Source organism: Rhinolophus hipposideros (assembly GCF_964194185.1).
Source record: "Rhinolophus hipposideros genome assembly, chromosome: 3".
NCBI lineage: Eukaryota > Metazoa > Chordata > Mammalia > Chiroptera > Rhinolophidae > Rhinolophus > Rhinolophus hipposideros.
In genome coordinates, this window is record NC_138049.1 from 105963328 (window position 1) to 105978999 (window position 15672).

The 15672-nt window shown below is 42.9% G+C and overlaps 1 protein-coding gene across 4 annotated transcripts; it reads left to right on the forward strand.

Moving 5' to 3' along the window:
* Window positions 1–724: 724 nt before the first annotated feature.
* Window positions 725–7786, forward strand: LOC308495444 (boLa class II histocompatibility antigen, DQB*0101 beta chain-like). Of its 4 annotated transcripts, none has more exons than XM_081043664.1 (6): window positions 725–927; window positions 2324–2596; window positions 5013–5294; window positions 5787–5897; window positions 6401–6421; window positions 7010–7786. In XM_081043664.1, exons 1-6 carry the CDS (start codon window positions 819–821, stop codon window positions 7021–7023), a joined length of 810 nt encoding a protein of 269 aa, XP_080899790.1. In that variant the 5' UTR covers window positions 725–818; the 3' UTR covers window positions 7024–7786. The 4 variants fall into 4 exon arrangements, with proteins under 4 accessions (XP_080899790.1, XP_080899789.1, XP_080899792.1 ...); XM_081043663.1 differs by having other exon boundaries at window positions 6401–6481; window positions 7010–7771; XM_081043666.1 differs by having other exon boundaries at window positions 5091–5294; window positions 7010–7771.
* Window positions 7787–15672: the final 7886 nt, after the last annotated feature.

Genomic DNA, 15672 nt, shown 5'->3' on the forward strand with positions numbered 1-15672 from the left:
CTTTCATTTGAAGAGAACAAATGCAACAGATTCTTGCTTAGTGAAGAATCACTGGCCAGCAGGGCTGGGTATCATTTTTTGTTTGTTTTCTTGCTCCTAATAGTAAAGCGATATTTCCACCAGTTACACATGGCAGCAGAGGAACATTTTGCAATATTCAATTAGTCATATTACTGTTAAGTTTGTATATATGAAGATCAAGATGTAAAGTGCATGAAACATGACCCACATTTTCCAAAGAGAAGCTTGAGGAAAAAAGAGGTTCAGTAATTTCAACAAATAAGGCGGTAGAACCATTTCCTTTTCAGAGTGCTGCTCTTCCCACCACAACTTAAGGCTTTCTGTGTCTAAGATAAGATAATGGAAGTGAACATTTCTGTGACAATAATTTTCTCTCCCCTGATATGTGATCCCCATTTATTTCCCCTACTAAAAATCACAAGTATAAGAAAAATAGATTTTAAATAAATATCACAAAGGTGTCTACTCTTGAGTCCTTTTTCTTTTGGTTCTTTAAGCCCCTACGGCATTCAACCTTCAGATTTTCTATAGAGAAAAATCTTCACTTCATATGTTCATCCTGGGCAATTTGATGAAGACAGGTGCCCAGTGATGGATTGAGGACCTTCTTCAAAAACATCTGCCCAGAGACAGATGAGATACTTCAGCTACGGTGCTGATTGGTTCCTTTCCTAGGGACTCTCCAATTCTACCATGCATGGATGCTGTCACAGGTTTTTATTCTCTGAAGTGGGTACACCAGAGCCACCAGGTGTGAGTTGTGTCAACTACCATTACTTATTCTGTTGCTCTCAGTTATGTCTGGGACGATGGCTCTGTGGATCCCCAGAGGCCTTTGGACAGCAGCTGTGATGGTGACGCTGGTGGTGCTGAGCGCCCCAGTGACTGAGGGCAGAGATTCTCCACGTAAGTGCAGGGCAGCTGTTGCCCAGAGCCAGTATTCTGGGGAACAGGCTCTGAGGGATCCTTGGGCTGGGGTGTGGGGAATTAATTCTATGATTTCAAAATACAGTGTTTTATCACTCATTTCCTCCCTTTGGGAAAGAGAGCTGGATACATTCTCATTTCCACCTTAATTATTAGGTGAGGACAATCCTGATGTCACAGGCTCAAGCCTGGGGATGTTATAATGGGGAGGACGAGACAAAGTGTGCCTTTACTACTAGTGACAGAAAAAGTGATATTGGTCTTAGTTTTGAAGGTAAGAATTTCTCCAAAGAAGAGACAGCAGGATTTGTCATTTCAGGGTCCCCCAAGACCTTGCCTGGACTAAACACTGTAGGATTCTGGGTGGGGGAAATGCAGGCAGCAGTGTCTGTGTCGTCTCAGTATTGAGGAAACAGACTCTACATTCCTGACTCTGAGTGGAGGGCTTGTGGAGGAAGTCTTCCTATTTGCGTGACTTCCTATTTGGTGACTGAATGACCAAAGGCATGCAGTATTCAAGTTTCACTGATTTATGGTCTTACAGTAACTTGAATGGGATTCAGAGGCTTGAGTCGACAATGGACTGTATTTACGAGAATGTAAGGAAGGAAAATAATACGTATTGAGACACCATTTATTTCAGACATAGAATTAATATCTTTAGTCCTCAATCTTCCTAACAGCCCTAAGTGCAGGTATTATGACTTTCTTTTTACACAGTTATGATATAGATAGTCTAAATAACCAGCTGAAGCTGGTAATTGGCAGAGTTTAATTGGAATTTAATTGATCTAATTGGGAGCCTGTGCTCTTTCTATGAATCAGATGCTCCTTTCTAGGACTGAGGAGGATGGGTCCCTTCACGCGGAGTGAGAGAACCTCACAGTGCAGTAGGTTCACGTGGAAACTCAGAGTAAACCCAGGCATGGGAAGGAAGGCACTTTGCCCAGGGTCCAAAGAGAAATTTCTTCTCAGGAAGAGGACAAGCCTCATTCCAGACCTTTGTCGTCATTCCCTAACTCTCATGCTTGTGCACATACTTGTTTGTCCCTGAGGTCCCCGAGTGCTGTGGAAGATGGGATTTCAGGAGAGAACGCCCTGATCCCTGTAAGCACAGGGATGGGTGTGCCATCACCGACCGCCGCCTTCGGCCCGTTGTCGGGCTCAGGCAGGTCGCAGGGCCTGTCCCTGGAGACAGGCTGTCCCCGTCCCCTCCCTCCGTGCAGGCAGCCCTGGAAGCCCTCGGAGGCGGGCGGGCCCGGGCAGAGCGGCCTGAGGGTCCCGTCCGGAGCGGGTCGGGCGTACCCGCCCCAAGTGCCCACGACCCCGACGGCTGTGGGCTGAGTGCTGACGGCGCGGCGCTGCTTCCCCGCAGAGGATATCGTGCTCCAGTTTAAGGGCATGTGCTACTTCACCAACGGGACGCAGCGGGTGCGGCTTGTGACCAGATACGTCTACAACCGGGAGGAGTACGCGGGCTTCGACAGCGACGTGGGGAAGTACCGCGCGGTGACGGAGCGGGGGCGGCGGGACGCCGAGTACTGGAACAGCCAGAAGGACGTGCTGGAGCGGACGCGGGCGGAGGTGGACACCGTGTGCAGACACAACTACGAGGGGTATGAGACCAGCACGGCCCTGAAGCGGCGAGGTGAGCGCGGGGAGGGGACGCCCCTCCGTCCGAGTCCGGGGCCCACGGAGGGCACAGGGAGGCGGGGCGTGCGCGGCGCGGGGCGGGGACCGAGGGCGGAGCTGCGGGAGGGGCGTCCGCCCCTGGGAAGTGCGGGCGGAGGCGGCGGGACCTGCCGGGTGGGGCGCCTACTCCCCGCTCACTGTGCACCCCCGCCCGGGCCTTCGCTGTGCCCGCCCGCTCGTCCCTCACGGGCCCCAGGCGGTGCCCCGCGCCCGGCGAGCCCCCACACACACCCGCGGCGCCGGTGGGAGCCCCCGCCAGGCCCAGCCCAGCTCCCGGCCCTGCGAGGCTGAAGGGCGGGTCGGCCCCGGGGTTAGGGCTGCAGCGCAGCCTCGGCCCGCACCTCGCCCACGTGCTGATGTGGTAGGGTCCTGGCATACTGCACTTTGACGTTTTGGTTTCAAGTTATTATTCCTCTCAATGCTGTTTACTTCAATGGCTGTTACCAGTCCTGGGCCTCTTTGAGGCGAGGGACTGTCATTGTCGTTGTGCCTGGTACCTGACACGTGACTGGCACAGACTAAACCCTGTGAAATCAATGAGTAGACCTACTCAGCTACCCATCCACTAAGACTCAGTGGGAAACACAAGGGGAAGTAGAGCCTCGAAAACTGATCTTATTATTTAGTACCCCTTTTGCTTAATGAATTCAAGTAAACTCTTCTTGACTTAGATCTTAATAATTTACAACTTGTGAATGCAAAGTCTGAGGAAAACAGTGTTTGCTAAAAATAAAAACAACACTTGAATAGTGTAAGGCAGAATCTAAATCTCTTAGAGAAGCTCAACAAATGGCCCAATAGAGCCGAAGTTTTGGAATAATAAACTGATGATATCAAATTATTGAATAAAAAACGTTTCAGGTTTCTTTTGACCTAGACCCTGCCTGTCCTCTTCCCTTTCCCCCTCCCTCCAACATCACTGTCCACTTCAGGGGTAGGTATTTTGAAAGTTAATTCTATCCATTTAATGGGCATCTATTTTTAGACAACTTACATTATCAACACCACCTACTTCATGCTATTTAATTTCACAACTACTTGTGTGTGAAGAATTAGCATCACCACTTTAATATGCTGATATTGGCACATAATAAACACTTTAAGTAATTAGCCCACAGTTGTTCACCAGGCACCAGGTCCAGAATACACAGCAGTCATTAGGTTCTATGTTACTAGTATATGCTCCATGTATATAATGGAAGCAAAGCCTCATTGAAGGCAGTTGCAAGCAGAAGCAGCAATATGAGTCTGTTCTTGCCTGTTCTCAATGTTGGTGGGACACAATGAAGATAAAGGAATCCAGAGATGGACAAACACGGTGTTTTATCAGTGTTACTTGTTTTCAAGGTTCCCTTTCTTTTCCTCCAAAAATTACAAACTTTTGAAATAACATTCTGTTTTGGGGGATTTTTTTTTTTTGTCTCTGTTACTAGATTGCAGGTTCTGTAAGGGCAGGGACCATGGTCTGTTGTTTATCTTTCTATTCTCAGTGCTTGTTAAACTTATATTTGTTGAATCAATGAATAAATGAATCAACAAGTGAATAAAATATAGGTGGCCCATATGGCATAGAGATGAAAGTTTATGTATTTAATAATATAAACTTTTATGGGGAGTTTACCACAAAATGGTGTCTGAGCTAAGGTTAGGCTAAAAGCTGAGAGAGATGCTTTGTTGATGGGCAACATGTAAGAAGTGCTCTTGCTCTCAAATTCCGTTAGTATCCACACAGAGAATTATAGAATATAGCCTGTGCGAGAAGTATCGCTTTGAAGGATGTGATGGTCACAGTTGTCCTGCTTTGTTGGACACAGAAATGTCTCTACATTCTTAATTCTCTGTCCCTGTTACTGTTCCTGGGGCTGTGACTAGTGCTGATGGTCTCATGGCCAGCAGGGGACTCCAAACTGATGTGCATTCCCTACCATGAGGAGCACTGGGACTAACAGAGAACAGTGTCACTGTCCTAGTGGGACTCACTAGAGCTCATCCTGATTGTCACCTTTAGTAGGTGTCGGGGGAAAGAAGTCCAGGCTTATATTTATTTTTAAAATTTTTATGAATTAAATTTAAAAATTTTTCCTGTATAATATAGCAAATTATATTTAAAAATTAAAGTGTTTCATTTTTATCTATTAGTATCAAAAAAGTAACTCCCATAGAAGGACTATTATTGTTTCTTGAGACTGAAAAGTTAACTGACTAATGTGTTTATTCGAGCTGATAAAGTAGCCCAGCTCGAATCCTAATCCAAGAGTTGGAATCAGGGGATCTTCCCACTCTGGTTCCAAAAAGGACTGCGCCCCACGGGGAGGCTTGCTGTGTGGGCTCACATCTCACTACGTCCTCTCCTGTCTGTTACGCCCCTACAGTGGAACCTAAAGTGACCATCTCCCCATCCAAGACAGAGGTGCTAAACCACCACAACCTGCTGGTCTGCTCTGTGACAGATTTCTATCCAGGCCACATCAAAGTCCGGTGGTTCCGGAATGACCAGGAGGAGACAGCCGGCGTCGTGTCCACCCCCCTTATTAGGAATGGGGACTGGACGTTCCAGATCCTGGTGATGCTGGAAATGACTCCGCAGCGAGGAGATGTCTACACCTGCCACGTGGAGCACCCCAGCCTGCAGAGCCCCATCAAAGTGGAGTGGCGTAAGGGGCAGTTTGTTTCCTTCCACTGTGGGTCCTTCCACTAAGACAGAGGGCAAACAAGCTTCCCCTGGCCCATCTCATCCCTTCCCTTATCCCTGGTGTCACTACTGAGCTGCACATTCCAGGAGACTAGAGTGCCTCTTGTGCCATGGCAGGGACATCAGAAGAAGCATGACCTCATTGCCTTTCCAGGTGCTAAGAGGTCACGCCATACACTATGGCCCCAGAATCCAGCCTGGTAGCTCTGAGGGATCGACTGTTACAGCTGGTGACTGGGCCTTAGGGTCTAAGGTTAAGGATGTGTCCCGAGAAGCAGGGATCTGCCTCCCACTTTCTCTTACCCACCCAACAGTGTCCAAGGGTCTCTGGTCTGGTCCTCCCCTAGGGGTGCTCAGAATGGAGAACTGGGTTGCCCTGGCACCTCCCCCTCCTGTACCAAAGGGACACTGTGAGTGTGGGGACAAAGGCTGACACTCGGGCTCTGCTCTCCAGGGGCACAGTCTGAATCTGCTCAGAGCAAGATGCTTAGTGGTGTTGGGGGCTTCGTGCTGGGGCTGCTCTTCCTCGGGCTGGGCGTTATCATCCATCACCGGAAACAGAAGGGTAAGGAACTCTGGGGACATGGGGACCATGAGCTGTGACTGAGACTGTTGAGGGAGGTCTCTGCTTCTAGGGTAGCTTTTACCTCCTGACCCTGAAAGAAAGGAAGGAGGCTGGGCGGGTGGTGGGGGAAGATGGAGCAGCCTAGGGGGAGACACTGGACTCTGATTTTACGGGTTGAAACGTCGCCTTACCACAAAAGTGTCAGATGGAGTGTGTTCTCAGACTTCCTTAGAGGACATCGTTATCTCACTGCTCCTTTCCAGAAGCTTCTTTTTTTAAGAGGGTCAGATCATTGTCTTCTCTTCCTTCTACTGATAGTTTCATTCACTAGGTGGTGGTGGGAAGGGGGGTTAGGTTAGCTTAGGGCAGTTAAGGCCTTGTGGTTGATGGGCAGTGAGGAAATAAATCTCCAATTAAGTTGCATATCTCATGTCCCTTTGGGGTGAGTGAGGGCCTGGCTATTTGTGTAATGAGAACTTTCTTTGTGTAACTTCCTTCTGTAGGTCTTCGTGGGCCCCTGCCAGGTACTATTTCTGCTCTATTCATTGGGGGAGTGGTGACTGGTAAAGAGGGGAAGGTGTGAGGTGAGTGTCCCTGGGCACAGTGGCCTGGTTCATGGCCTGTTCCCTGCCACGGGATCGAGAGTTGGGAGAGCAGTTTGCCCAGTTTCTGTAGGAAGCCCCGGGGGTTGTTGTCCAGAACTAGGCCACAACCAGGCATCTTTCTGTGAAACTTGGAGCCAGAGCCCGTCTTGGGTGTTAGAGACCAGGGTGATGCCCACTTGTGCCGCATATTGGTGCTACTGCCTGTGGATATTTATAAGTGATGGAAAGCGGCTACTCATGGTGGAAGGAAAGTGGTTATCATCTAATTTACTAAAAAGAGTGAAATCATATTCCACAGAAGCATAACAGCTGCTCCCTGGCCTCTCACATCTGCGTGGAGCTGACGTGCCGAGTCCCCTTTAGCTGATTTCACCTTTACACTGATATGGGGGAGGCCATGACGACATGCCCTGGACCTCAGCCGTCTCTGTCTGATGCTGCAGGCCCCAGGGGAGGGGAGAGGACGTCCCTCAGGGTGCCCCATGCCAATCACTCTCTCTTCTGCAGGGCTCCTGCGCTGAGTCCTGAGGACACTTTGACTGGCCTTGGTCTCCTGTCTTCTGTAATGCCTGCCTGTCCTTGCCCAGAATTCCCAAATGCCTGTCAGCCTGTTCCTCTGACATCAAAGTCCTTCCTACAGTGATGCTGATGGAGTCAGGCCACCTCCTGTGAGCCCACCCCAAGGATCTGACTGCCATGCTGCCTCCTGCACTGACCCCGGGAGCCTCGCCAGCAGCATCTGCTCAGGCCCCAAGGCGTTTTTCTGTTTCTTTTCTCCCCCCACAGACTGTGCAAGGGAAGCACATTGAAACCGTTTACCTGTCTATACAGCTTTTATCATAATTAAACATGTTATGAGTTGTCTGTATCCTGAACCTCCTTAGATGAGCAGAGGTGGGAAAGCAATGCAGAATGAAAGGAACGTATTTTGAGGTGACCCAACAAACCTGGGACCAGAAGGAGGGGTTGTTCCTTGAAAGGAGACTATAAGCATCTTGGGCTGCCATGTAAGGGTAGAAAGAGGAGACAGAAAATCAATTGTAACATCCTTCCTAGTTCTTTAGTATTGATGTTGAGTGCAGTGGCCTCAGGATATGCCACCTCTCGTCCAGTCTGTTGAGAATGTAAGTAAGGATAGTGGAATTGTTTGCAGGCCGATATAGTGGCCCCCGGTCGCTAATGTTTGTTCCTGGCAAATCATGTTGATTGAGGTCAATTTTTATTTTTGAGAAAGTATAACCAGCAATAAAAGTACTATTTTTTGGTTTCAAATGATAGAAATCCAACACAAATTTATTTTGTTCGTGTTACAAGTCAGCCTGGGGTCAAGTTGATTTCAGAAGTGACTAAGTCCATATATTCAGTGAGTTCTTTCTTCTGTTTTACCCCAATCAGTGCGCCCTTCTCTCTTTCTCTGCGTCTCTCGTTGTCCTTGTATGTTTCTCTGCACCTTTGCCTCTGTCTCCCTCGCTGGGTCTCTCACTGCATTGCTGCTTCTCCATCTCTCATTTTTCTCTATCTGCACTTTTCCCACTATTTACCTGCATCTCTTTTTCCCTCTGTATTTCTTTTTATATCTATTTTCTGCATTTCTTTCCCATCACCTCACACTTAATCCCATCTCTGTTTCTTTTTGTGTGTATATGTCTCTGTGTGTCTCTGTTATGTGTTTCTAGAGTGTCTGCCAGAATTTTAACCATTTTAGCCAAGATTCTGATTGACGCAACCTGGGAAACAGTCACACTTATCAAAAACACCACCCTGTCCATGGGATGCTCAGCCAGCATTGTGCTCCTCACACTTACTGGGAACAGGGACGGGATTTTCCAGCTCCTGTGTTGCTGGAGTGGCGATGTCTACACCTGCCACGTGGACACCCCAGCCTCCAGAGCCCCCTTATAGTGGAGTGGTGTAGAAGCAGTTTCTTTCTCAGGGACCCCACACAACAAATGGCAGAGCTCCCTCTGGTGCTAGGTTCCCTGCTGAGAGTGTTGGCTCACACCCATCTCACCCCTTGTCTCCTGCACGTTCGCCTGGTGGTGCTGCTGAGCTGGAATTCTCAGAGGACAGAGCTGCCCTTGTCTGTGAACGTATGACTTGTCAATTCCTGATGACATTCTCTTCCAGTTGTGAGAAAGGTCACTACACACAGTGTGTCCTTACACAAGGACTCCATCTCAGTCCCTGAGTCCTGAAGGCGGGTGGCTGGCAGCATCCCTGAGGTTATGGAGAGCCATGCTCCCGAGGGGCAGGTGTGTCCCCCCCCTTCCCCCCGCACCCTCACCGAGCCACTGGGCCTGAGGAGCCCATGACAGGGCCTTCCCTCTCCTGGATGACGTCAGAACGGAGAACCAGGCTTCCTTCATCTCCTCCAGTAATCCAGGCTGCACTGCAGGGCTTCAGGCAGGGACACGGGTGTGTGGGGACAGACAGTAGTACTTGGGATTCTGCTCCCCAAGGTCAGAGTCTGAATCTGCCTGGAACACGATGCTGAGTGCTCAGAGTGTTTGTGCATCTTCCCCGGGGTTGGCACTGTCGACTATAGGAGACAAGATGGAGTGACACCTCTGGGGGAGTGGAAGGACTTGTGCTGGCTGACAGGGAGCCCTTGCTCTCTATATGTAGCTGTTTGTTTTTGTCTCTGCAGAGGCAAGAGGCAGGGATGGAAACTAAATCAGACTCAGAGTTTAGGGAGATATTGAAATCTGATTTTTTAGTTGAAACATAAGCCCTATCGTAAGGGTGAGTGGTAGAGTATATTCTGGGACATTCTTACAGTTCAACGTTGTCACACTGGCCCCATGCTGGAAGCTTCTTAATGAAAGGGTCAGAGTCTTCTTCCCTTCCAGTGACAGTTTCATAGAAACAGCTATTTTTCTGCACCCAGATTTCATTGGGTAATAGAATTTTTAATTGATTATTTAATTAAAATAACAGATACATCTTTTATATACAAATTTGTTAACAAAAACCCCTGAGTCTTCGTAGGCATACACCTTGGTGTATGAGTGTACTAGACAATAATCTACTAGTCATGAGCATTTGGTCTTACCTTCAATCATCTTACTCACTGTGTCTTCTGGGGACAGCGGCACTCACCAATGTTCCATAGCTGCACATTTCCCAGCCTCCTCTGCTGTTAGGTTGGAGTCATGTGACTAGTACCAGTCAATGGAACTTAAATGGGGGTGTGAGCTCTGCTTTGTCCTGTGGAGGCCATTGTTGAGGTGATGGTGCACAACAGTGGAAACTTCATAACCTGAGTCCCTTGAGTGGCTATGGAATCGAGTCCCCTTTATTGAGCTAAGGCCTTGAGATTGAATTTTCACTGCAAGTTAAGATCTTACTGCAACATTGCCCTTCCTGACTATAATGGAATGTTTAACTAAAAGTTAATAAGTCCAAAGGATGAGTCACTGACTTAATGAAAGTTAAGTGACAATTTTTAAAAACATTTGTTTTTCTTTAACCTGAAAATATATGTATTCCCGGTGACTTATTCTAGTACACCCATACTATTCTGTGCTTCTGTAGGGGATACTGTCTTGATCCACCTAGATTCCTCCCTTTAGGACTGAAAGATTTATTCCCTTAGTTGCTGAGAATGTTGCTGCTGGAATTACCTTGGGTGAGAAGAGCTGTCTCACCCTAGTTCACCTTATTTCCTGGGGGAACTTATATCCAGTGACAGCCCAGGAAGGGTATAAAGGTCCTGAGCTCTGCCCTGTCTTGAGCCAACTTTGAAGGGCTTCATAACTCCCTGGGGGTTAGGCTAAGACCTTTTTGGTGACTGCATAATGGCCCAGCTTCTAAAATCCTCTTTAATTCATGAGTCATCTTACATAATTCTTCTTTCAGTTTCTATTGGAATTTAAATATATTTATTTCTGTGTGTCTTCTTCCCTTAATTATGGCCAATGTCTCTTATCCCCCTTCCTGAAATATGAAGGTATTAGCATCACTACCTTTTCCCTTCTCATTTACCCTCCCATTGTGAAACTGAGGTATCTGCACCTTTTCAAAATATATACTGTTGAAGCCGAAAATATTGACATTCTGCTGTAACATTAATTGTCTTTGGACTTTGAACATAGCTTAATTCTAAAAGTGGGAAAAGTTGTTTATTACTTTGTAAATATCACTTATGTAGTTAAGAATTTTAGGCTTGCCATGGAGCTGCTGTAGTAGGATCTCTTTTCAGTGACGCTCTGTGTTGAATCCACTGTTTCTTACATTCCTTGCCTTCTTATTTTCTGAATAACAACCTCACTTTACTAAGTCATACTCTTAATCAACTCCCAATAAAAATATGTGATAGGTAAATTTTAGGACCTTTTATGTCTTTTAGTACTTTTATTCTTTCTTCATGCCTTATTGTGATTTTGAACAGGTGTTCATTTATTAATAGAAAATAAGTTTCCTTTAGAACTTCCAGATCTTTCTCTTTATCTTAATGATAGAAATATCTGGCCGTCTGATTTTTTTTTTCTGTTCAGTTTTATTTTCTTTATTGGGCTATTTTATGATCTTCCTTTAACCCTTGAGATCCTGAAATTTTAAAAACGATGTACTTGACTGTTTTTTCATTAATCTTGTTAAATATCTGACAATTCTTTATGTAAAGAATTAGGTCCTTTATAAAAGGAAAAGTTTTTCTTATTATCTGTTATGATGATTTTCTCCCTTCATTTCTGTTTTCTCTCTAGGTCTGTTAACTTGATATTGGACTTGTTGGGTCTATTCTCTATGTCTTATTTTTTCTACCATATATTACATTTCTTTATCTTTTTTTAATTTTAGGGAAATTTCATTGGTTTAATTTTCCAATCTTTCTATTAAATTTTCCAATTTTTTAAGCTCTCTATTATACTTCTATAGATTACTTTTCACTTCTAAGAACTCTAAGTAGAAAGGCTTTAATAAATTATTTGCGCTTACATACACTTTCTCTAATAAATCTGTGATTATTTTCATTTTATTTTATTCTCACTTCTTTCAGATTGCAAGATTTTCTCAAACAGTTGCTCTGCCCTCTTTAACCTTGTCTTTCACATACGTATACCATTTATTTCATTGGAAGATACATTCCCTCAACTCTCCTCTAAATTTTACCAAATTATACCTGGTGCCTGGTTCCTCTCTCATGTTACCTTGCTCTTTTCCTTTATAAATTCTTCATAGCTTATATGTTTGTGGAATTATTTCATATGTATATTTTACTTCTTCTGGAGTATAAGTTTTTTGAAGACAATGAATGTATCTGTTTTTATACTATTTTAATACATTCAGAACATAGTATTGTATGTATCACAACACTGGTACTCAATGACCAATTTTGCTTTATTGTTTGAATTAGCAAATATATTAATAAAGTTTGGGGCTTAGTTCAGTCAATAATAAAGGGAACGTTGCTTTCTTTTACCATTATTCTTTGTTGTGTACTTAATCTTTAGGTTTACATTGCTGAGAGGGTCCTATAGTCTGGAGTAGCATTTGAATACTCAGGGTTTCCTAAGTGTGATAAAAAAGAAGAAAACTTGAAAAACCATCATAACTTCAAATCAAGTGCTTCTGTGCCTATTTTCTTTTTGTTTTTCCTGGAATACTTAAAAATAAACTTTGTATTATGGAAAATTTCAACTATATACAGTAGTAGCAAGAATAGTACCATATATCAACAGTCCAGTTTCAACAATGATCAGTTCCTGGGAAATTCTGTAAACCCATTCACTTAATCTTATATGCATACTGGATTATTTTGAAGATAATCTCAGACATCATATCTTTTCATTCTTAAATATTTTATTATGAAATCTAAAATATGACTTTTTAGAAATATAACAACAATGTCATATCACACCTAAATTAGACAAATAATCCCTCAGTACAGTCAGTATTCAGTTTTTCTAATTGTCTCACAAGAATTGTTTTCTTTATACACATTACAGTAGTTCCCCCTTATCTAAAGGGAGTATAGTGTAAGATTTCATCACACTATTTAGAATAGCATGTGATTTAAAACATGAATTGTTTATTTCTGGAATTTTCCACTTAATATTTTTGGACCATGGTTGACTGTGGGTAACTGAAATTATAGAACACAAAACTGCACATACGGGGGAAACAACAGTATTTTATTAAATTTATATTGGCAATATCCTTTCCAGATAAGTATTATTAGCACTATTTTGCAGATGATGAAACTGAGGCTTAGAGAGGTTCAGAGATACACTCAGACACAGAACTAACAGGTGACAGAGTTGGGACTGAAGTCTAAAGTTCATTCCTTTTGTTGAATATTTACTTCCATTTTATGTCATGTATTATTCGTTCTGTTTCTCAACTCTCTCTCCTACTTCCAATTCGTTTTCTTCTGTCTGTTCCATACATTCCTTCTCCCTATTTCCTTTTCCTCATACCGGTGCCTCAAGTCAGCTATAGGGCTACCACAGCTCTCACCCCAGTCACTTTTTAGTGAACAGGTCAGGCCACATGAGGCATGTGCTTAATTTAAAGCCCTTCAGTTCTACACACTATTTCTTTTTGTATTTCTCTGTTTTTCCCCGTGAAAGGGTCCTAAGCCAACTAAAAGAGATTAGACTTAGAAGCCTATATTCACTGTGTACATAGGTTAAAGTTCTTGGATTTTGTTTTGAGAGAGTATAAGGGTCCTGAGCTCTGCCCTATCTTGAGCCAACTTTGGCTCAAGAACTTGCCTTTTCTTGTCTGTTTTCTTGTCTGTTAGAACTTGCCATTTTCAATGACAGAATGTGTACAAAAAAGTAAATTATCTTCTCTGTTTTTGTTGAAACTGGGTGATGAGTACATGGGGGTTCATTATATGATTTTCTCTGCTTTTGTGTATGTTGGAAAATACATTTGTGAAAAAAACCCCAAACTTCTCTTCTCTGTACTTGACATTTTCGTAACTGCCTTCCTTTCTTATTACATATTTTCTTTTTAATGCTATGGTGAAGAAATAACATAAAATAAAGTCTCATATTGTACACCTTAAATTTACACTGTTTTTGTTTTTTCAATTACACCTCAATAAAGATGGGGGGAAAAGTGTCAAACACAAAGAAAGGTTAATTTCTGAAGTAAATTTCTTATGACCTCAAGATTAGGCCAAACTTCTTAAACTACTTAAATAAAGACAAACATCCATGTGTATTTTCTCCCGTTTCTATTCCTCCCATTCTTTTTATGTTGCCAATTTCATGCTAATGGAATGTGTGGATGCAGAGAAGTGGAAACATGTCTTAACAACTCTAGAAGTAAAGCACAATGCATCTGACTATGGTGGGTTCAGCCATGTGAAAATGGCTTCACGATTCAGCTGAAACTCCATACCCGAAGGTTTGTTAATCAGATTTAGTCACCAACCGTCCTGTTGTTCTCATATAGAACAAGGCCAATCTTACTAAACAACTTTGTATGGCATGCATATCCTTGGGGAGGGAGGGACATGGCATGAAAGCTTGGCTCCTGAGGACAGCTGCACTCCAAAGACTCTGAGGTTCTGGTTTTATATCCCATGAGGGCAGTAAGATTTCATTATTCCTCATGACAACATATGTCTGCTTTCACTCCAGCGGCTGCCCATACATGGCACCAGATAAAATGGTGTGTAGACTGAACTCGTCTATTATCACTATTGGAGAAACAACTATAAATTAATTGTCCCCATAGTAGGCCAGTGTCGGCAGCTTTATACTTATTTCTTTTAATTTCGATTTTTTAATTAATTTCTTTTCTTTTTATTGAGGTATAATTGACATATAACATTAGTTTCAGGTATACAACATACTGATTCAACACTTGTATATATTGTGAAATGACCACCACAAAAAGTCTAGTTAACATCCCTCACCACACATAGTTACAAAAACAAGAATTTTTAACAGTTGTTTTATTTGAATATGAATGAAAACAAAGCCTAGCATTTGGTATGTTTTTTGTGGTTTTTCTTTAATGTATAATTTCTCTGTTTTCTATTTTTCCTTGCAAATTATTTGCTGAAGAGATGTTTGCTGAAGAGTTGTTTGTCTGTTAGAACTTCCCATAGTCTGGATCTTGTTGGCGGCATCCTTGTGATGTCATTTATCATGAGATTTGTGACTTGGGCTCCAGAAAATATAACACCAATTGTTAACATGTATTGACTGCTAGTATGTGTCAGGCTATGTGTGAAGTGCTTGATTTGTAACAAAATATATTCCTTCAAGTTCCCTAAATGGTTGTGGTGAGTATAAACCTGATATAGTTTATGTGATTTTTCAATTATGTAGATTTTAAATAGTATGTTAAATATATTAATAAAGTCATACTTTATGCACACAAACAGAAATAATTCAAATAACTCAAATAAGTGTTCAAGAATCACATAATTTAAAATCATGAGGACTGATTTATTTTGTTTTTAGTAACATCATGTGGTGATCCCACTTTTAATTATTAGCTGATAAAAAAAGAATGTTTTTTTTAGAATTTTAATTATGTTCTTATTTTTTAGAATTTTAATTATGCTATATTAAAATTATATGAAAACTTTATGAATGAGTCCCTTTAATAAAATACAACTATCATTGAATTTGCTTTCCTCAGTACTTTACGGGAAAGGAGTCTGAGTAGGGCAACATTTGTATAATTCTGGGACACTGGTCATAATGTCATTCAATATAAACCTTCTATTATAATAGCGTGCACACTCGCGCGCGCACACACACACACACACCATCTCCAAAATGATTGATTCTTAACCTTATGAATCATTGAAATTTACATTAAATTTATTCAAATTCCTATTGCCAAAAACTCAGCGCATTTGTACATTTTCAGGTGACTTACTTTTTTTATATTAAAATTTTATTTTATATATTTGGGATCATAATTGCTGATCTTTTGTTTTCTTTTTAATACACTTTATTTCAGAGAACTTTTAAGTTCAGAGCAGAATTGAGTGGAAGGTACAGAGATTTCACATACACCCCATCCCCACCCATGCATAGCCTCCTCCTTTTATCAACACCCCCACCAGAGTGATACATTTGTTACAATTGATGAGCGAACCTACACTGACACATCATAATCATTGGAAGTCCATGGTTTACATTAGGGTTCACTCCTGGTGGTGTACACGCTATGGATTTTGTCAAATGTGCAATGAC